The 23,220-nt window shown below is 35.9% G+C and overlaps 3 protein-coding genes across 5 annotated transcripts; 1 reads left to right on the forward strand and 2 right to left on the reverse strand.

Annotated features, from left to right (window-relative positions):
• Positions 1–4,947: 4,947 nt before the first annotated feature.
• On the forward strand, positions 4,948–6,468 carry LOC142624060 (GDP-mannose 4,6 dehydratase 1). The gene has a single exon (XM_075797563.1). The coding sequence runs from the start codon at positions 5,138–5,140 to the stop codon at positions 6,248–6,250; it is 1,113 nt and encodes a 370-aa protein (XP_075653678.1). The 5' UTR covers positions 4,948–5,137; the 3' UTR covers positions 6,251–6,468.
• Positions 6,469–7,244: 776 nt separating this feature from the next.
• LOC142624061 (uncharacterized) lies at positions 7,245–12,178 on the reverse strand. 3 transcript variants are annotated; one of them, XR_012842269.1, is made up of 8 exons: positions 11,886–12,178; positions 11,522–11,680; positions 11,353–11,436; positions 11,161–11,245; positions 9,866–9,954; positions 8,697–8,808; positions 7,848–8,481; positions 7,245–7,573 (listed from the first exon to the last, which is right to left on the reverse strand). XR_012842269.1 is itself a non-coding variant. In XM_075797564.1 (7 exons), the coding sequence occupies exons 2-7, from the start codon at positions 11,555–11,557 to the stop codon at positions 8,306–8,308; spliced, it is 582 nt and encodes a 193-aa protein (XP_075653679.1). In that variant the 5' UTR covers positions 11,558–11,680; positions 11,886–12,178; the 3' UTR covers positions 7,245–8,305. The 3 variants fall into 3 exon arrangements, 2 of the variants coding, with proteins under 2 accessions (XP_075653679.1, XP_075653680.1); XM_075797564.1 differs by having other exon boundaries at positions 7,245–8,481; XM_075797565.1 differs by having other exon boundaries at positions 7,245–8,481; positions 11,522–11,625; positions 11,886–12,167.
• Positions 12,179–16,527: 4,349 nt separating this feature from the next.
• LOC142625261 (uncharacterized) lies at positions 16,528–18,642 on the reverse strand. The gene is made up of 5 exons (XM_075798949.1): positions 18,456–18,642; positions 18,306–18,409; positions 18,022–18,207; positions 17,235–17,754; positions 16,528–16,583 (listed from the first exon to the last, which is right to left on the reverse strand). Exons 1-5 carry the CDS (start codon positions 18,640–18,642, stop codon positions 16,528–16,530), a joined length of 1,053 nt encoding a protein of 350 aa, XP_075655064.1.
• Positions 18,643–23,220: the final 4,578 nt, after the last annotated feature.

Below are 23,220 nucleotides of genomic sequence, written 5' to 3' on the forward strand. Positions count from 1 at the left end.
AACTATCCCAGAAGAGGCTGAATCTGATCCTTATACTTATGAAGAGACAATGTATGATATAGATGCACATCATTGGGTCCAAGCTATGAAATCTGAATTGGATTCTATGTATTCCAATCAAGTATGGGATCTTGTAAAGGCGCCTAATGGTTTTAAACCTATTGGTTGCAAATGGGTTTACAAAAGGAAGAGAGAGATAGATGAAAAAGTTGAAACCGGTAAAGCAAGACTAGTGGTGAAAGGGTATACACAAAAAGAAGGTATTGATTATGAGGAAACTTTTTTGCTAGTAGCCATGTTTAAATCCATCAGAATTCTCTTATCCATTGCTGCTCATTATGATTATGAGATTTGACAAATGGATGTCAAGACTGCATTTCTTAATGGCAATCTTGAAAAAGAAATCTATATGATGCAACCGGAAAGTTTTATAGTAAAGAACCAAGAGCATATGGTATGCAAGTTAAAAAGGTGCAATTATGGATTTCAGCAAGCATCTAGATCATGGAACATCATATTTGATCAAGCAATCAAGTTTTTTTGTTTTGAATAAAATTTTGATGAACCATGTGTGTACAAAAGACATCGAGATAAAGTAGTAATGTTCCTAGTGCTTTATATTGATGATATTCTACTCATTGGAAATGATGTAGGGTTTATGTCATTAGTAAAATTTTGGTTGTCAAGCTAATTTGATATGAAGGACTTGGGCGAAGCTAACTTTATTTTAGGGATCAAGCTTTGGCGAGATCACAAGAATAAGAGGTTAGGCTTGTCATAGGCTAGATATATAGATAAGGTTCTAGAACGGTTTAACATGCAAAACTCCCAAAAATGATTACTTCCTTTCAGAAATGGAGTTCCTCTATCTGATGACCAAAGGCCTAAGACTCTTGAAGAAGAAAAATATGATGAGACAAGTTCCCTATGCTTCTGCAGTGGGAAGTCTCATGTATGTTATGCTATGTACTAGACCGGATATCTGTTATTCAGTTAGCATGGTCAGCTGATATCAATCAAATCTAGAACTTAAACATTGACAAGCTATAAAGCATATTCTCAAGTATCTAAGGAGAACGAGAGATTATATGATTGTTTACCGTTGTAAGGATTTGATACCTATTGGTTATACAGATTCAGATTTTCAGTCAAATCTTGATTTCAGAAAGTCCAATTCAAGTTGTGTGTTCACCTTGGGAGGTGGAGCCATAAGTTGGAGGAGTGTTAAACAATCTTGTATTGCCAACTCCACGATGGAAGCTGAATATGTTGCCGCTTGTGAAGTGGCAAAGGAAGCTATTTGACTCAATAAATTCCTTTTTGATCTTGGTATTATGAGAATGGAGTAAGTTCCTATCACATTGTTCTGTGACAATAGTGGAGCGGTTGTACAATCCAAGGATCCAAGGAATCACTAGAAAGAAAAGCACATTAAAAGAAAGTACCATAGCATTTGAGACATTATTGCTCGAGGAGATGTAGTAGTAGCAAAGATTGAAAGTGCAAGTAATCTAACAGATCCCTTTACCAAACCTTACCCCAAAGGACTTTTGAGTCACATTTGGAGGGAATGGGAGTTAGATTAGTGCACAATAGTCTTTAGGGCAAGTGGGAGATTGTTAGATAAGGTTCTAGAACAGTTTAGCATGCAAAACTCCAATAAAAGATTACTTCCTTTCAGACATGGAGTTCCTCTATCTGATGACCAAAGGCCTAAAACTCTTGAAGAAGAAAATATGATGAGACAAGCTCCCTATGCTTCTGCAGTGGGAAGTCTCATGTATGTCATGTTATGTACTAGACCGGATATCTGTTATTCAGTTGGCATGATCAGCCGATATCAAACATATTCAGTTGGCATGATCAGCCGATATAAAACATATTCTCAAGTATCTAAGGAGAACGAGAGATTATATGCTTGTTTACCATTATGAGGATTTGATACCTATTGGTTATACAGATTTAGATTTTCAGTCAGATCTTGATTTCAGAAAGTCTAATTCAGGTTGTGTGTTCACCTTGAGAGGTGGAGCCATAAGTTGGAGGAGTGTTAAACAATTTTGTATTGCCGACTCCACCATGGAAGCTGAATATGTTGCTGCTTATAAAGCGGCAAAAGAAGCTGTTTGGCTCAAGAAATTCCTTTCTGATCTTGGTGTTATGAGAATAGAGCAAGTTCCTATCACATTATTCTGTGACAATAGTGGAGCGATTGCACAATACAAGGATCCAAGGAATCACAAGAAAGGAAAGCACATTAAAAGAAAGTGCCACATCATTCGAGACATTGTTGCTCGAGGAGATGTAGTAGTAGCAAAGATTGAAAGTGCAAGTAATCTAGCAAATCCCTTTACCAAAACCTTACCCCAAAAGACTTTTGAGTCACATTTGGAGGGAATGAGAGTTAGATTAGTGCACAATAGTCCTTAGGGCAAGTGGGAGATTGTTAGGATTAGTGCCCTTAAATCCTATTGTATGATGCTATATATGACATTATGTATGATTTTATGTATGACTTAATATTATAATTAATAAAGTTATTTTATTATTATCTAAAATAATGGTAACATGAATATTTGGACATTATCATATAGTCCATGAGATACATAGTATATGATTTAGTCACAGAAAATATAGATCACAAGTTCTTTGTAAACTTAGAATTTTAATTCGTAGTCGGTGATGAAATTGGACATTTCATCTACGAATACTATAACATATCAACTAAGATGATTTGTCTTAATCATGGAAGTGGAAACTTTTAGTTGATATGTTTATATATTTTAAGAGTTAAGACATATTGAACTGGACCGTTGTGAGATTTTTTATTCTCCTAACAACTGTCAAATGAATAATAAATCTCATGACTTCTATTTACATGAACTCTTAATCCTGAGAGAATAATGGGCCTAATCATGAAGTGTAGGTTGGTTTGATATATCAGAAGTGAGATCTAAAGTCACGATTAAAACGTTAGTATGTTGAGCAACCACACTTAGTGTTGATGGAACATACATTCTCAAGATGCAATTCATAATCTCTTAACGGAGATATAAAATATTTCCTTGAGATATGTTTAATGGATTTGGTTATTCAGAGTGCTAGGCCTAACAACTTTAGTAAGGAGTTACTAAAGTATATATTTATGAAATTGGATTTCATAAATATATGATGAATAGCTTAAAGGATTGAACCGGGTACTTAAGGATTAAGATGTAGTAATCTTGAAAATGACAGTCTACATTCATCACTTTGTACTACTACAAATATTTTATGAAGGAGTTGCATGTATAATAAAATTTTGAGATATAATTTATTAATAAGCGTAGAGTGCAATTATATTTATATAGTGGTATTAAATATAATTAATGGTAGCTTTAAACTTGTCAATAATTGACAGAAAAGCCTAAGGTCCATTGGAACTAGAGTCTTATTTATTCCATTTTGGTTCCACTCCAAGCCACATCCTAAAACCCGATTGGAATTACCCAAAAGGCTAGCCCAATTAGATAATTAGTTAAATATAAGAGGAGAAACATACATAATTTCATAAGTACTTGTGTGGAGAAAAATTATGTGTATATGAGTGTAAGTCACTCTCTTATTCTCCCATTGGAAACTGATTAAGAGATCACACTTCTTGAGTATATAGTGGAATTGGAGTGAAGATTAAGAGTGTTCCCAAGTACTTCTAATCTTTGGTTTTGAATTTCACCGTACCAAGGTACACTCGCTTATTCTTGAATTCTGAAATTTACATAATACATGTTATCAATTATGAATGAAGTAGATTCACTAATTTTTCACTGCGCATGTTTTGTATGCAATATAAACTTGTATTTTTCCAACATTTATAACTATATTTCTTGAGGGAATCATCCTCATTGCATGAGTGAGAAGGTCTTGCTAAAGCAAGCTCTTAAAAAATTGAAGGTCTAAGTATTTGTTTGGGAATAATTTATTTAGTTGAAATTGAAAACTTTTTACTGAAAGTACTATAAATAAAGCTAAAATGTAGCTAATTTAGTACAGTGGGGTCATGAATAGTACTAAAAAGTGTAATGAGACTCATGAATAATAACAAAAATAAGCTGAATAATAAAATTAAAAAAAAACTGGCTTTTTAAGCCATCTCAAATGCACGCTAAAAGTTCATCTTTATTTTCTGTCTTTCACTTAAGTAAGGTCAAGTTAAATTGTTTTGCATGTACCCCAATTTTGTAAAGGAATGTGTGAAAATTACCATTGACGTTCCTAGTTACTACTAATTTATTTCTTCCTAATCGTAATCCCTTATCTCACGTTATATTTGGAGCATATGAGATCAACCCACAAAATTTTATACTTGATCTAGTAAGTAAGTTCATTTGTGTTTTGCAAGAGTGGACCAAGGTACCGAGCATTTAAGTGACTAAAACTTGAGCAAAGCCGAAGTCTTTGATGTGTGGTTCTTCTCTATTTTGAATCCCTCAACGTACAAAAAGAAAGTAGATTCATTACACTTAAATTTGTCTCTCTTTTTTCAAGGCAAGTCCAAGATATCTTTTACCAATAATTATAAATTTCAAAGAAGTTTGTTAAATCAAAAGTTTTTGGTTAGAGTAGATCGCAAATCAGAAAAGCATGTTTAGAAAAGGACGTTAAAAATATTGCATAAAAACAGGTTTTTGCCGAATGGCAAGTTATCTTATCAATTTTTTTTTTTTTTGAAATCAAGTTTATAAAAGAAAGTTAAAATAGTTTCCTAGTTTTCTCATACATGAGGTTTTGCAGAACAAAGATGTCAGGTAAGAAATAGTCTCAATTGCCAACCCAATCAAAATAAAAATTCCTAATTGAGCAGTAACTGTTCAGCACGACTCACCAATCACCATGCACCGCACCGACACCCCAAGGATAAAAAAGTCAATTAAGAAAAATCAATAACATGTCTAGTTCCCCCTTCCCTACATTGACCATAGTGAGGTGTCACCACACCATTAGTCAGCTGAGTTACCGGAGAAACCGCGTACCATTCTTTGAATCACTGTTAAATCTCCCACATCACCTCCTCCAATTCACAACAGTCCTTTCTCTCTCTCTCTCTCTCTCACATTTTTCCTCAGACCCGACAAATCAAACAGTCATAACAACAACAATGGCGTCCGAGATCGACAATTCCAGATCCGGATCTACAACCAACGGCGAATCTCCTCCATGCGCGCCACACAAAGTCGCACTGATCACCGGAATTACCGGCCAAGACGGTTCCTACCTGACCGAGTTTTTACTCGACAAAGGCTACGAGGTACACGGCTTGATCCGACGGTCCTCCAACTTCAACACTCAGCGAATCAACCACATCTACATCGACCCCCACAACGCCCACAAGGCTCGAATGAAGCTCCACTATGCTGACCTCACCGATGCCTCCTCTCTTCGTCGCTGGCTCGACACGATTCTCCCAGACGAGGTTTACAACCTCGCTGCCCAATCCCACGTGGCTGTCTCATTCGAGATCCCAGACTACACTGCCGATGTTGTCGCCACCGGGGCCCTCCGTCTCCTCGAAGCGGTTCGATCCCACATCGCCGCCACTGGGCGCAACCATATTCGGTACTACCAAGCTGGATCCTCCGAAATGTTCGGCTCGACGCCGCCTCCGCAGTCGGAAACGACGCCGTTTCACCCTCGATCCCCTTACGCCGCGTCGAAATGCGCGGCGCATTGGTACACCGTGAATTACAGGGAAGCGTATGGGATTTTCGCGTGTAATGGGATATTGTTCAACCACGAATCGCCGAGGAGGGGTGAGAATTTCGTGACCCGGAAGATCACGCGCGCGGTTGGGCGAATCAAGATTGGGTTGCAGAGCAAGCTGTTTCTTGGGAATTTGCAGGCTTCGAGGGATTGGGGTTTCGCTGGGGATTACGTGGAAGCTATGTGGATGATGTTGCAGCAAGAGAAGCCAGATGATTACGTGGTGGCCACGGAAGATTCTCACACTGTGGAGGAGTTCTTGCAGGTTGCGTTTGGGTATGTGGGTTTGAATTGGAAAGATCATGTAGTGATTGACAAGAGGTATTTTAGGCCTACTGAGGTTGATAACCTTAAGGGAGATGCAAGCAGAGCTAAGAAAGTTCTTGGTTGGAAGCCTAAGGTTGGGTTTGAGCAATTGGTTAAGATGATGGTGGATGAAGATGTTGAATTGGCTAAGAGGGAGAAGGTGCTTGTCGATGCTGGTTACATGGATGCACAGCAACAACCATGATGAGCTTGGGTCTTTCCAATTTTGCTTCAGATCCGCAACAATGGGGGTTTGCAAATGATTCTATTTTAAGAGGTTCTTATAGTTGATATGGTTTTTAATCCAGTAATTTTATATCATTGGTGTTTTAAGATGTTATTGTCATCATGTTATGCATTGTTTGAATATCTGTAATTCCATTAATTTAATTCTAGCCAGTCCCATACTTGTTCTTCTTCTTATTTTGCTTCTTGGAGTCGCAATGTGGATGGGATGGATAAGTTCGACATCTTGCAATTTTGAACACTGGAGCCTTTTTGGGATGCTGAATCTGATCACCTCAATTTGCAGGAATGTAGTTCGTTTATATATCTTTCTACATTAATCCAAATGGTCAAATAAGTTAGTAAAATGGTTTGTGTTAACTTGTGTTAATTCCGCATCAACTTCCCGGATCAATTAACATGTTAACATATGTTTTGTTAATTTCTTCCTAATTGATGTGTCTACGGTTCAACTTCTTTGTCGACAATATTCTTTTTATTTTATTTTATAATATTCTCCGCAATATGCTTGTATAAACGTGTAGGCATGCTGATAGAGTGATAGATTGATTCCAGTTTGTTTTCACGTTAAGATTTTCTAGAAAATAAATCATTTTAAAAAAAAAAACAAAATATTTTGTAGAAAACTACTTGAATTTCATATAGGACCTTAAAACGAGTCAAAAAATTATCTTTTGCCTTTCTTTAATTAGCTTAGCGTTAGATAGGATTATTTTTAATAAATTTTTTAAAAAACAATTCTATCTTGTATCAAACTAAATAATGTTAGTTAAGTGGGTTTGTTTGTTACCGTTGATTAAATAACAATTTTTATATTTAAATAACATTAAATATATTTTCACATTTTTTCATTCACGTATTTTTAAAAAATACAAATAACATTATTAAAAATCACTTATCAAATAGAATGTCTTTGACTAATTTTTTTTTTATGCTACCAACTACAGGAAACCGGAAATAACTATATTCACATAAAATTTTCTCTTGAAACAAACTGAGTAACTCTAGTTTTTACAAGCTTTGGTACTTGTTTGATCTTATGAATCTGTCTTGAGTCTCTTGACAGCTCAAAGACGCAGAAACGACAACCCAAAGAAAAAGAATCCAATAAACCTGATTTGTTATTTCCTTCAGTCTTTCTTTTGCTTTTTAATCTTTTTTGAGGCTGAAGAAACTGTAAAGAAGCATTATAGAATTACTATATTTGTTGGCGGCAGACGTGGAAAGAGGTCCTCTTCCTTCTTGAAGAGTGGCGTCTTTCATTCTCTTTGGAAAAAGCCTACTGAGGGTCCGTTTGGATAGAACTTATTGCTGAAAACTGAAAACTGAAAACTGAAAATACTGTAGCAAAATAATTTTAAAATGTGTGAATAGTACCGTGGGACCCATTTTTAATGAAAAAATTGCTGAAAAGTGAAATTTGTGGGTCCATGAACAGTGCACGAATGCACTGTTCACAGAAAATTGGGTCAACACTTGCGGCTGGAGGAAGAAAAAAAAAAAAAAAAAAAAAAAAAACCAAAACGCGGACGCAGAAACGCCTATCCAAACTCCACCTGAGTCCACAACTGAATAACTTATTCTACGTGCTAGAGATTCAATAATCCTTAAATTTTATATGATGAAATGCTTCATAGACTCAATTTTACACATGGGTTGTCCAATACCAGCCAGATTTGTAATGAAGCCACTCTGGTTAGCCACTGAGGATTAACCTCAATCTGAATCATTAAAAATAGTTGAAACTACATACAAGAACAAAACTATCTATTCTAACTTGGCTACAGTTCTGTTTAAATCTCTTGGCAAAGAAGATGAAGAATGCGTTTGGATAGGAGGCTGCGTCCACGTCTGGCCAGTTTTTTTTTTTTTTTTTTTTTCCACGCGCATGTGTCACTGTTCATTGGCCATGAACAGTGATTTTAGGCCAATGAACAGTACTTTTTAGGATGAACAGTAATTTTTACCCATTAAAAAATTATTTTTGTACAGTATTTTCAGTTTTCAGCAAAAATCAGTTTTCAGTAGAGCTGATTTCTGAGTCAGCAGTGGCAATTGCAAATGGTTTGACAGATGAACGAAGAGATTCTGGCCCCTCTGACGCAATTCTCTTGCACAATGCATCGCAGTTACTAATAACCTCTGTTAACCTTCCTTTAAGTTCTCCAATGTCCACCTGCAATGCATGAACTGCATGCATTTTTCAAGGTAAAAAGTCAATAATAAGAAAGGCGCAGCATCTGAAAAGTTCCAGTTAATCTGTACTCCCTATGATGCAAAACTATGGTCCACATGCGACATAGAACTGAGATTCAACATTCAGTGGATCCATCATGCATTTGTTATTGTGTGATATTCTGGAGCCAAATAACTAGCAGAAAGTGACACTTTGTCTGATCAATTACCTTCTGATAAATGTTGTGAAGCTGTCTTCATTGCCGACACTGAGAAATTAAAACGTTGTAGAAGTTTAACTGCCAAAGCATCTGCAACATCTATTTTGTTTACTATCTCTTCCTGTAACAATTATACACAAATTACATTGTGAATGTAGTTTGAAAAAAAAAAAACTTTGTTTCATAAAGCAGTAAGAATAGCAAACAGGTTAGTTTTCCTAATGTGATGCCAATATCTTACAATCCTGAAAACTAGCACAACAGATCATAACAAGAATAGGAAATGAATTCAGATACCTGCCCCTAAATGCAGAGTTTTCAAATCCAGTAAGGAACTCACATTTCATCAAATGAAAAATAGTTATTAGGAAGAGCAATTACTAGAATCTATAGAAAAAAAATTTATACAGAGGGTCACCTCCTTTTACATGATTGACTGGGTTGGCACAAAATAAGAATCTTAGAAAGATTGAACTTTTAGTCTTTCACTCAAGCATTTTTATCCACCCACTAAAGCATCAAGACTAGCCAAAATCCAAACCAATCAGTATCCATACACATCCAGCTTTAACCTTAAGGATCCAAATAGAATTTTACTTTATACAGTAATCAAAAGTAGTTTTGAATTCCTCTATTCCAACCAAGGATCTGATTATTTGAACCACTTTATGATTGTTGATTAACCATTTTGCTTTTTCATGTCCATAAATAATCACCAAACTAGAAGTTAGGCCTTGGTGCGATGGTAAGTGCCTTCCACCTAAAGCAACAAGATGCAAGTTCAAGTTTGGGAATCAACCTCTCCCAAAAAAAAAGGTGTGGGGGGAGGGCTTGAGGCTATCTACCAATCACCTCTCCCTGAACCCGCAAAAAATGAGAGTTTTGTGCATTGGGTACAAACTTGTTTAATTAATCTCCAAACCAGATGTTAAAAAAAATCTTTGAATTTGCAAAACCTTGATTTAAAGTTGAATTTAAATGTGAACCTGCCAAAATATGAGTTCCAAAGGATCTTGAGTTAGATCGAAATCCTTTTTTTATGATTATGAATCAGATCCAGATCCTATCATTATAGTGCTGAGCTTCCATGGATCTGATCTTACATGCCTTATGATATTGAAGTCATCTCCTTTTTCACTAAACACTGCTTGTGAACTCAAATTTTATTTACGGCAAACCTGCTTTTTGCTAATCACTTGAGTCTTCTGCTCCTGCCAATCACGGTACATCGAGAAGAGCTCCACCAGCACCTTAGGATTCACAGTAGCTATATCATTCAGAGAAAATAAAGTATAGTAATTAGTCTCACAACTGAACCACACCTGAACTAAAAAGTGATAAATAGCATTGCAACAATATAACTGAGATAAATAAATACTCAAATACTCATTCACAGAAGCATGATGCTTAATGAATTTGTGGTCAGTTGGTGTGTGGTATCGACAGATTACGAAAGTGATGGCCAACTTCCTTCTATGCTTTGGCTTCAGAATGATAAATGCATATGACATCCTTGCTATTTTTTATGTTTGTGAGCCATAATAAGTGAATACTTCAGACATAAATTAAGAAAACCTTTACACAATGTGTGACCCACTTTCAAAGATCATACTTGTAAAGGAGTTAGTACAATCTAACACCTTGATTTTAGATACAAGAAAGCATTATTTTCTTTTGGTTGTTTGATCATTTCTCCATCTATTCAATAGACCATTAACAGGTTAGAACTTAGGAGGCATTAAAATTTTAGTAAGAGGAACACCGAAGTTCTAGTAAGAACAACAGCTTTTTACAATCGAAGTATAATTATGAGAGCAACGCAAAGGAGTTCCTAAAGCAATGATTGAAAAAGAGGAAAAAAAAAAAGGCGTGGAGAGGATGATGTAAAATAAGCAATCCTGATGCCTTTTTCATTTAGCAAATCATCCAATGAATCAGTAAAAGGTTTCCTGAAACCACATGTGTGCTGAACTAGGACACTGAGACAGACAACATCTCACAAACCATTATAAATTGGCAACCACTCTCACAAGTGAAAATGATCCTCTTCATTTGAAATTGAAACAGATTCATTCTATGTTTCAAATTAAATATTATAAAATCTAAAGTTATATCCACTGCTATAAAATGTTAGACACAAAAAATAAAATCTTAACGGCACAGACAATCTTCACCAACAGATGCATCAGCTCAACCACCTAGGGATCTCTCATATCAGTTGCTTTGCTTTGTAGTAATTAACAATTTTACATCCCATGGTTATTCACTAGAAGCTCTAATTTTGAAGCCATAATTCATTGGGGGGGTTTTGATTGTAAGAAGTAAAAAAGTAAAAAGTGGGTTTTCCTTTTCCATGCAGGATTAACTTCCTTTACTAGCTATGGCTGTAGTACATATATCATATATCCACAAATCAGTGAAGAATATAACGAGAGTTTATTTATTTAGCTATATAATTCGACAGAAAGCCCACCTGGAGCCGAAGAAGACGAAGGTTTCCTCACCAGTATGTCAGTTAAGCTACTCTCAGCCGGCGGTGACGTCAATATTGGTGTTGTCTACAAATTACGCATCAGAAACAACTTAGGAAAAATAATAAGAAGAGAACAACCAATAAAATTATTAAACACAAAACCCCTAAAAACAAAGGGAAGAAAAGACATACTAATTTGAGGGTTTTGAGTCTCTCTAAGATTGGATCTGCGACCTCGGATCGATCGGACACGGTGGTGATTTCATCGACCGGACCCTTCATAGTAAAATAGACGCTAATATAACGATTGGCATTTAGTGGAGGGTAATCTTAGAAATGTATGGTGAAATTGAAGAGCTACCTGTGAGCTTGAGAGGGTGGATTCTGAGGTACCCATTTCTTTTCAGATTACGATCAAAACGCAGCGTTTCAAGAAACTGTGTCTGTGTCCGATCGTCACCTCACCTATGGAGAACGGAGTTTGCAAGTGATTTTGCAGCTAAGGCTGTGTTTGTTTCGGCTGTAAAAGGAATATGAAAAATATTTTACACCACGAGGATTGTTTGGAATGGCCGGAAAATTCAATCAAACGGAAAATGATTTCCATTGACCGAAAAATATCAACCCCTAAAGTGTAAAATATTTTACACTTCTATTTTACCTTCAAACCGCTTACACCTCCATTTTCATCCTACTAGAGATATAGAGGGAGAGAGACCACTCACCTGAACTCCGGCACGGCTCCAGGCCTAACCCTCGTTATCGCTGCCGCCTCAAACTTGAAGCCGTCGCCGTCGTTTTTTGGACTTAAGGAAGCTCGTTCTCCTCTCTTTTCCTCTCCGATCTCCGATCTACAAACCGATCTGGTCGCCGTCGCCTCCTTCAGACCCACCCGCCGATCGCACTGCCGTCAGACCCACCCACTGATCTGTGGTCCTTTACCTCTCTCTTTCTCTAATCTATTTCTCTCTCTCTCCCTTATTTTTTCTTTTAATGTTTTTTGAGAATGATGTTTTTTTTTTTTTTTGTTGAGAATGATGTTTTTTGTTGATTTGCTTTATATATTTAGATTTCTTATTCTCTGTTTGTTTAGCTGGAAAACCTTCTGTAAAGATAATTTTTTACATTTTTCAGTATTTGGTAGCATAAAAAAAACTGGTCAACGAAAAACTATCTTTAGTCAATTGAAAATCCTAATAAAAATAAGGCTTGTTTTCTATAAGTTGTTTTTCAAAAAAAAAATTGGAAAACAATCTTTCTCACGGTACAATCTCTTACTCTTTCTCTCTTCCCTTTTCTTTTTCTTTCCTCACACCCTCACTGTCATTACCTTATCTCCCCTCTTTTATAGATCTCTCTCTATGTTTCTTTTCCCCTTTATAACACAGTTCTCTGATTAGATTTTTTTTCCCTCCTTATTGCTCAGTAATTATTCCATTCCTCTCTCCTAACTTGCAAAGAAGAACATATTTGCAGCGGTAATTATTTCATTCCTCTCTACCAAAATCTCAATTCTTTACTTTGAATTTCAAACTTGATTTTATTTTTTTCTCTAAGAAATTTTTAGTTTGATGGATTCTAGGTAATTCTTTTTTGCACATAAGAGTGCTAAAAAAAAAAAAAAAGAATGAATGAATGAATGAAGTAAAAGACGAAAATTTTAAACATAATGCCGGCTCTAAATTGCTTTTGCATAGGATAATCTTTACGGTAAATTAATAATATTGTTATATAATAAATAATAATTGTTTATGGGAAATGTATTTGCTGGTAGATACATTATGCAGATACTATGTAGATACATTATATAAATACATAATTTCGAGTAATATTAAAGACTTGTGGTTGACCATAGTAGACAATTAGTGTACAAGCAAAAAGAATAAACAATTAAAAGTTATTATTATTTGTATTTATTAAAGATGTATTCCTATATCAATTTTATGTATATAGACAAATGATTTATATATATATATATATATATATATATATATATATATATATGTACATATGTATGTTTGTATGGACATTACTGTCCATATATATGAGCAAGATGAGTGGTAGAGATCATGAAAATTTGACAACTAAATTTGATTGTATCTATTGTCAAAATTTTAGTATGAAAACCAAATTCATTCTTGGTTTTTTATTTATTCTATTTATATTGATTACATTAGTTGGTTTACATAATACACATGTTTTAAATTACACAATAAATTTAAAAAATAAAAATAAAAATTTGCATACCAAACATCAGAAAATATTCTCAAGTTCATTTTCAAGATCGTTACCAAACACTGGAAAATGATACAGTTTTCTAGAAAATACTTTTTGGAAAATGAACAATTTTCTAGAAAACGTTTATGCTGAAACAAACAGAGCGTTATTATAATATTTGTTTGGAAGCTGAGAAAATGTAATAGAATGTGTTTTTTAAAAAAATTTCAGGAACACAGCCAAACACTTTAAAATATTTTTCAAAGCATTTTTTGTGATGTAACCAAACATCTGAAAATATTTTTATTTTTGAAAATATTTCACACGAATATTCTACACTTTGAAATCATTTTACATTGAGCCAAATGTGGTGGGATCCGAAGTCGCCCCAGATAGGTCCCAGTAATACGTCTCGAATCGACTTGAACCGATACACAACAGGGTGTTTAATCTATAAAACGACAGTCGTACATTTTTAAGCAAACATATAGATTTTTTTTTTTTTGCATAAATGCACTTTTAGTCCCTATATTTTGATTTTTTTATTTTAGTTCCTACATTTTATTTTTATCACTTTTAGTCTCTAAACTAATTAACGCGGGACATTTAAGTCATTTCCATCACCCAACTAATAGAAAAGCTGATATGGCTGACGGAGACAATAAAATAATGATTTTTTTTACACATGGCCCCAAACTCAGTCACGTGTATGTCACGTGAGGAACTTACCAACCAATCTGGTGCACAATTCCTCAAAAAAATCCCCAAATCATACCTTAATCCCTAGATCAGCCTCTTTGTCTCTCTCGAACCATCAACCTCTCTCTCAAACCATCTCTGCCACTTGAAGCCACCATCTCTCAAGATCTTCAACCATTTCGAAGTCCCTAATCAGATGGAAGCAAGCTCTTCAACCAATTCAAGCTTGAGGAGGAGAGCTCCATTCAGGTGCTACTGTGCTGAAAAACTAGTGTTTGTCGTTTCATGGACAGCAGACAACCTTGGCAGAAGGTTTTATGGCTGTCCAAACTACTAGGTGTTTCAATTTGAGCTTTTCTTTTACTAGGGTTCAGTTTTTATGTTTAAATTCTTCTTTGGTGGTGAAAGTTTATTTTTCAATTTTCTTGTATTTCATTATTAAGTGCATTTCTCAGTAAAAAAAAAAAAGTGCATTTCAGGCTTTGACTCTAGAGTGTTTTCCTGTTCAATGTAATGCTTTGTGAGGCTCTTTATGCCTCTAATCTATACAAGTCAAAACTGTCCCACTAAGAAGTTCAATAATCATTTTTTATTTTTTGTGGACTTAATAGAGTGAGAGTTTCATATATGCTTTTATATTCATTTGTTTAAGACACTCATTACTGTTCCTTCGATAAAATTCAAATACTTTTTTTTTGGTTTGGGAGGGAGGAGGGCTGAAAGACCAAATATCTTCATTCATCCTGTTTTTGCTGAAGTTGAGTTATTTCTTTGCTATGGAGTGCATGCTTAAATGATGTTGATCTTCAATGTTAATGTTTTCTTAAAAATTGGATTGCTATGGTTATATATAAACAACAATGTTTTTTCAATTTCATGTTAATTATATAGTTCTTATTGGTCATTAAGTAGCTTGATGGATGAAGAAATTGGTTTGCATTTCAGATTGGACAAAAGTGTAAATTTTTCCAATGACGTGATGATGAGATATGTGAATGTGGTAAGGTGCTCATCCCAGAGCAAAGGCAACGGATTATCAAACTAGAGGCCGAGGTTGCAAGATGCTACAAGAGAGAGAAGTTTTACACTGTGGCTTTGGCATTCTTATTGGTGATATGTGGGATTTGTCTCTTTAATTGTATGGGTAGTTAGACAGGTAGTGGAAGTTTGGTTAGGCAGAAAGTGGGAAGTGTGGAAGTGTTTATGTTTAGTTAGGTGGGTGGTGGAAGTGTATGTTTGATTAGCATGTTACATAGATGGGGGAGCTTCAATATCCTGTAATTGCTTATGCATAGGGTTGGCATTGTGTAATTTTTTGGGTCAGGTAGTTAGCATGGAAACACCTGCTCTTTTTTTTTTTTTTTTTGTACCAAACATGGAATGAAATGAATACCCCTGTTCCTTGATGACTGGACTAACAGTGTGAAGTTCACTCTGTGTTTTGGTTGATCAATGTTTTCTAAATGTGTTTTTCAATGGTAAAATATTAATAATGATCCTCCTTGCAATATCATATTTGGAGAGCTGTGTTTTGGAGAGCAACGAAAGAGAAAACATTAGATGTAGGATGTTGCTGCAGAATAAAAAAAACTAAGAGTTCCATCCAAAATAAAGTTTTGTGTTGCCTTTGGAGATTGAATTTCCCCTAGTTTTTGTCTGAATAAAATTTTCTCATTCATCAAAATGATAAAAAGACTTAAGAGGTTCTCAGAAACACAGAAGGATTAAAATGTACTTACTGACCAATTCAATTAAGCCATTGTGAGTTTCAATGACAATGGACTTCATACAATTGGCAATTGATAAGTAATAACTTCTTTTTATTGGTTGGGAGAATCACATAAGTATAATCATACTCATATTGCTGAATCAGTTTGACTACCAAAAACATGAACAAATAAATAAAAGGGCTATGGCATGAGTAGATTTGTGAGAAATATCTATTTTGCACAAGCTTTAATATATTACAACCTGCTCAACATCTCCATTGAAATCAAATTTTCAAGCAACATGGATTATCAGATGACAAGAATCAACAACTATGTCAGGCTGCATTGAAAATTTCTGTAATATAAATTTTTGCTGCATTATCAAATTTCTACTGCATTGAAAATTTCTACAATACAAATAAAGGCTACAAATAAAATCTTCCGCATTGAAAACATTCTGCAAATTATAGGCCGCATCAAACAAAACTCAGTAAATACAAAACAAAGGGCTGCAAATTTTTGCTGCATCAAACAAAACTCAGTAAATACAAAACAAAGGGCTGCAAATTTCTACTGCATCAAACAAAACTCAGTAAATGCTGCTGCATCAAATAAAATTTATGCTGCAAATTTCTTCAAATAAAAATTCTGCTGCATTGATTAAACATATATAATGTTATCACTTTCTACAAAACAAAGGACGTTGTTTCATAGTTAACCCTATCACCATTACCATCACTTTCTACAAAACAAAGGACATTGTTCCATAATTAACCTTATCATCATTACCATCACTTTCTACAAAATAAATGGCATTGTTTCATAGTTAACTCTATCACCATAAATACACAAAACAAGCAAAGGAAAAATGAACTTGTGTTGTCTTCATTTCCTTGGACCATGCACAGATGATTGTCTCCCACCATGTCTGATTGCTTCCATATATTTGGATGCATTCTTAGAAGCCTTTAAAGTCTCTGATGTGACCACCCTTATCTTTTTCTGCCTTGGATTTAGGTTGCTGCTCCTAGAGTTTTGATGTGCACCTAGATTCTGTGTGGTGCTGCCAAACTAGTTTGGTGCAGCTGGAGTGGAGCTGTGATGCTGTGTATATAAGTGGATGAACGTGCTGCTGGCCTGAAATGGATTGGATGAGCTTGTCCTGACATAAGGTGTTACATTTGAACTGGATTGGTGCATCCTAGTCTAAGATGGTGCAAATTGAATGGTTAAGCTTGTCTTGGTCTAAGATGGTGCACCTGGCCTGGGTTTGCTGGCCTACGAACAAGAAATTCACACACATTAATATTGAACATTGAAAAGCAACTATTTCCCACACATGTCCATATATTACTTTATTAGATGTACTGGTTCTATTTATGGTGCCTGGCAATGAGGAGTTCCCTCCAATCTCACCCTTACAACTTCTTCTATTATGCCCTAACTTACCACAGGCCTTGCATTGCTTAGAGATGCCAGCTCTCCTACTTGTTAGCTCATTAAGTTCCCTTGCTCTCTTCTTCTTAAGTCTGCCAGGTGGTCTTCTTTTGATGGGAGGCTGAACTGGGGTCACACCACTAGGTCTCCACATATCCTGTACATTGATTGGTGATATGATTGGTTCATAGCAGGCCTTGAATGTAGAGACATGGTAACATAGGTGAACATACTGCTCAGCATCTTGTCTGTTGAAAAATATGCAGGTGATTACATGAGCACAAAGCATGCCACTTATATCCCACTTCCTACAACTGTAGTGTGTTGTGGCCAAGTTAACAGTAAAACTTTGCAGACCATTTTTTACTTCAAACTGGGTCACCCCTGCCCAACAAGCTAACCACCTATTGGCTGCCAGTTTTTCCTTGTGCAACCTCTTCAGAACCTTGGCATAAATATCTGACTCTACTCTTAAATTCTTCTCTTTGTTCTCTTGAAACCTAGTCATGAGATATAGCCTGATACACTCAAGCTGCAAGCACATACAAGTACAATGAAACATTAGATATTAATTGCAACACCTACTAAAAATAGTACCAAACAATGAACATAATTAACTGTAGGTGATCACAAAGACTCATACCATGCTAATTATAGGCTTAGACCTGAATTTAAGAATCCTGTTGTTGAAACTCTCACACATATTGTTTACTATAGTGTCAGTCAAGGCATCCTCACTAAACATGTGTCTGACCTATTTTGTTGTTGAATGAGCATCCAACCAACTGTGTGTATCAACATTAATACCCTTCAACTCATCCATCACCCTATCAAGCTCTTCTTTATAAGTTGCCTTGGTTGCCCTCCAAAACAGTTCTTTGATCAGAACACCAAGATGGTTCTTCTTGAAGTTGTTGTAGAGGTGTCTGCAGCAAATCTTATGTTCATACTGCAGCCAGTTATCAATGAAAGTTTGTACCAACCCCTGTCACAACTAGTATCAAAGGAAAATATGTCTTAGAGATAGATACAATGAGTAAATGAAAAAAAAAAAAAAAACCAAATAGAGAATAAATTACACACCTTCTGCTGGTCTGACATAAACACCCATCTCTTATTCTGACCTATGTCTGCAAATAACAGATTGATGAACCAAGTCCAAGAGTCCTTGACTTCAGCCTCTACCACTGCATATGCAAGTGAGAAATACTCTTCATTAAGATCTCTGCATACTGCAGTATTGCCCCCTTGACTTGTTCTTCAAATGGCAGGCATCCAAATCAATGAATGGCTTGCATCCATCCAAAAACCCCTTCTTATAGCCCTTTAAACATATGTATAGCCTCTCAAAATAAGGTATTCCACACACCAAATCCATCTCAGCTGCTAAATCACCATCATGGAAGGTATGTACCTTCATAAGTATGGTATTACCAGGACTAGTCTTCCTTAATTCCTCACAGTACTCCCACAGCTGGTTGTATTTTGTGTATAAGCCTCATCAACATATTCTCGAGCCTTATCCCTAGCCCTACTTGCTTTTCATGTACTTATGTTTAGGGTATACTTGTCATGGACAACCTCTTAAATGTCTTTCAGCTTGATATTAGGCTGTCTTTTCACCTTCTTCATCAACTTTTTCCCAATGTATGATGAAGTACACCTAGGATTCTTATAACTTCTAGAGCAGGTGTGTTCCAATGTCAATGTCCTTAGTTGGTAGCTCCTCTACCTTGGCACCTTTGTTAGATAAGCAACAAACTTTCACCTTTCTTGGCAGACAGCTCTTACCCTTTGCAGATCATTTTTAGCAAATCTGATCCCTCATCCACCATGAACTGCATAATCTGTTATAGCTTCCTTGAATTGCTTAGGTGTAGTAAACATCATATCTTTCTCAAAATAAATATGCTCAGCCTTAGCCACTGACTTAAACACAGGGAACTTCCTCACTTGCTCTTTTTTTTGTTCCCTTCCATCTCCCATATGTGTCCTGTTATTATTCTCAGACTTATCATCACTATCATACCCAAGCTCATCATCAGATGATGATTCCACAAGACTGTGCAATTCCTCACTCTCATAATCAGAGTTCATTACACCAGCACCCATTTGGCCAGGTTCATTAACATCAACATCATCCTTATCGTCCCAATTGTCTCTATTATCTTCAACAAAGTCCCTAACACCGTGGTTCAACTCTACATCATCTTCTAGGCTACTTCCCCCACCATCACTTCCCACACTAACACTGTTATCACTTATATGAAATACCTTAGGTGGTTGCTCAATGATAGGTTCTTTACCTACTCTCCTTGAACCCACTTGAGAAGCAGCCACCTTAGTAGGAACATCAGCATAAACCTCAAGCTCATCCTTATTGTTAAAATTTTGATCATTAGCATACATGCCATCACTATCATAAAAATTGTAAAAATCATCTCCATCAAAGTCATCATGTTCACTGCCATCATCATTGTCATAATAACCTGTAAAGTCTTGCTCCAATGCCAATGGCTACACACCCTCACCAACATCCTGTCCTTCATCAACTAATATAGGGTCATGTATTGGGTGCTCTACATACACATGAATATCTTCATGTCCCCTCACTAATTCTGTCAGGTATATGGCATTACTATCATCAACAATAAAATGGAAGTCTGCTAGTTCTTGGTCCACTCCAAGCATTTTATACCACAGCCTGCTAACAAATATGTACCCAAAGTCCCTACATATACTCTCTATCTCAACCTTGGACCACCTTTCAAGTTCACAATTTTCAACTACATATACTGCACCTCCCACATATTTTTGGCCATTCTCAGTAAAATGGCTACCATGATGCATAGATATACTAAATAGCTCATCCATTCTGCATGCAACCCCAAAACCAATTAAACAATGCTAGTTACAGAACAAAATATATATTATATTTAACAAAACAACACTTATACCTAATAAAATATTTCATTCTGCATGTAGACAACACAACACAACACAACACTTAATAAAGTATTAGGTGATCACAACACTTAATCAAATATTTAAGTAACAATACAACACTTATTTCAATAATTTTGTCATACTAAAAGAAACAGAGAAGAGTAATTTTGTCATACATGGAGAACACATGGACCACAATGTAAACCACAAACAAACACATGCAGACAAGGACCAACAAACAGTCAAAAAGTCAAAATATACGAAAACATTGTGACCCCTACTAGGAAAAAGGCAACAAGCTTATTGTAAAGCTATAAATAAGGACAGAGAGAAGACCTTTTCACAAAGACAGAGGTCTCCTAGCTTGTGGGTATTAAGTGACAGAGATGGTGGTTTTGACAGATGGTTGATGATGATGGTGCTTCAAGTTAGTGTCTTTCAGAGATGGGTTTTGAGAGATGGTTGATGATGATGGTGGTTTGAGAAAGAAGTGGGATTTTTCTTTATGGTTGATGATGATGGCTATTCAGCAGAGGCAGAGAGCTAATCTTTGAGAGAGAGGCTAGGGATTAAAGTCTGATTTGGGAAACCCCTTTACTTGCGAGCCAGATTGGTTGGTGAGTGACACACGTGTGGGACGGGAAAGCCACGTGTCTTTCATGGGTGAGCCATGTGTAAAAAAAATCATTATTTTATTGTTTCCATCAGCCACATCAGCTTTCCTCGTTAGTTGGGTAACGGAAAGGACTTAATTGTCCCGCGTTAATTGGTTTAGAGACTAAAAGTGGTAAAAATAAAATGTAAAAAGGACTAAAAGTGCATTTAAGCCTTCTTCTTTTTTTGGAGGTGGGAGGCATAAAATGGATAATATTATTGATGGTGATCAACAAGTATTCTTCGTCCATAATGGTTGTCCAAGAATAGTAACTTCCAAGATAGTATTTAGAAAAGAGAAAAAAGGAATATGCACCACAAACATAAAATAAGGACGTCCAAACATATCATCAGTCGTCCAAAGAGAACATGGTCGTCCATACCATGAGATGGTATGGACGACCAATAAACACTTAGTAAATTTCTAAACATTTTCTAGAATTTTGAATGGTTAGACCACTAACCCTCATCTCGGAACATAGGGTGAATTCTCCGAAATTTACTACACGACCATTATGGATGAGACTACTTGTTGATCACCATCAATAATATTATTCATTTTATGCCCCCCACTGTCCACACATCTCCCATGATGTTAGGGGCACCTAACAAGTAGATCCACTCCAAACTCTCTATAAAAGGGACCATACCTCATCCAACAAAGGTATGTTCTACTACTCATCCACTCACTACACTTGTGTTATAGAGAGGAAATTGACTTAACCGTAGGATGGTTCTTGGCCTGTTCACCCCGGTCACCTTCGATAGTTTCTTTCTTCCTCTTCAGGTCATTCAATCATCGTTGAAGCATGAAGCATTTAGCCTACTAAATTTTAAGCATCGTCAATTATTAAGAGGAAAAAAAAAACCACAAAGCATATATTATATATACCTTTGGGTTTACACTCCATTTTTTTTTGTTATTACTTTATAATCATCTATCATTTTTAAATTCTCGTATTATTGCAAGTCATTGATGTTGGTTTTTTTTTTTTTTAAATCAAACGATCTATTTAAGTATTGAACAAATAATTCTATAACTTGTTTCCATAATACACACACACACATGTGTGTGTGTGTGTGTGTGTGTGGATGCAAGAACTCAACTCGAGTTTAATTACTTGCTTAAGGACACAATTAATTCAGATCATGGGCTTAAAACAATCCGCAATGGGAAATTTGAACAAGAATCCAGAAACTATCTCACTCTCACAAAAGTATGCAAAAAAGTTATTATTCATATGAATTTTCTTTGTTACAATTCTCACTTTGTGTTTCACTCCCCCTTTTTTTTTTCTCTTCTTTTCCTTTTATACTCTTCCTCCCCCTTCTTCTTCATCCTTATCCTGTGTTCGATTCCCTATATTTTCTTCTCCAGCATGTGTCATAGTAGGTGCTGTTCTGGTTTGGTTGGGCAGCCTTCTATTCCATTAGGTTCTTCTTTTCTTAAGGTTATTAAGAACAAAGACTTTTGAAACTTTTCGTTTTATTCTGGAAAGTTATGTGTTGCATTAAATGCTACTGTGTCAGGTGGATTGCTGTGAATTTATCAGGAAGATTCGGAGGGCTACCTCGAACGTTATGCGTATCTCGGTGGGATGCCTTTTGTATTTCGCTTATGGGCATTTACCTTGGATGGTTTAGGTGGTCCATTCATTCTTGGACTGAGGATGGTGGGCCTCGTTTGGTCGATTCTCAGGGTTTGGGATCTTGGGGGTACTTTTGATGATCTCTTGTTTCATCTTTTACCCTTGTTCTGAGGTATGCTTTTTCGTAGTTGGGCTTCATTTCTTGGAAAGGTGTACTTTGGGCTTGTGTGTGTGTGTGTGAGTGTGTGTGTGTGTGTGTATTGTGGGGCCATGGCACTTAAAACTTAATTAAGCATTGGGCCTTAGATCGGGACAGGCTTAGAGTGCGCACACACACGCGCTCGCGCGCACACACACACACACACACTGTAACTTGTTTTTTTTGTAAATTGAAATGACTTGTCACAATAGCATTCATGTGATGATGGAATTTTAAAATTATTCGGGAACTACTAAGAATATCAATCTTATGTTGTTTGTAGTTTATTAGCTCAATCCTTGATATAAGTTGAGGTGTATGAATTTTTGGTCTAGGTAATGGATAGGGATTAGGGAGCAAATTCAAAAAATACAGCTAAGGTGCAAGATGCATTGAATATATTTTATGGCCATTAATACTTAATAGCCTATTCAAGCAAATTTCTCAAGTGGGGTAAGGGGTTAAGTGGGTAGTCTATTTTGAATCTCAATAGTCTACACCTATAGTTGATACTAATGTGCAAGACGAGAAATTAAGGTATAATAGTATTTTTCCTTATTACCTAGCAAAAGAGGACATAAGTTGAGGTGTATGAATTTTTGGTCTAGGT

The sequence above is a fragment of the Castanea sativa genome, chromosome 2, assembly GCF_040712315.1.
Source record: "Castanea sativa cultivar Marrone di Chiusa Pesio chromosome 2, ASM4071231v1".
Taxonomy (NCBI): domain Eukaryota; kingdom Viridiplantae; phylum Streptophyta; class Magnoliopsida; order Fagales; family Fagaceae; genus Castanea; species Castanea sativa.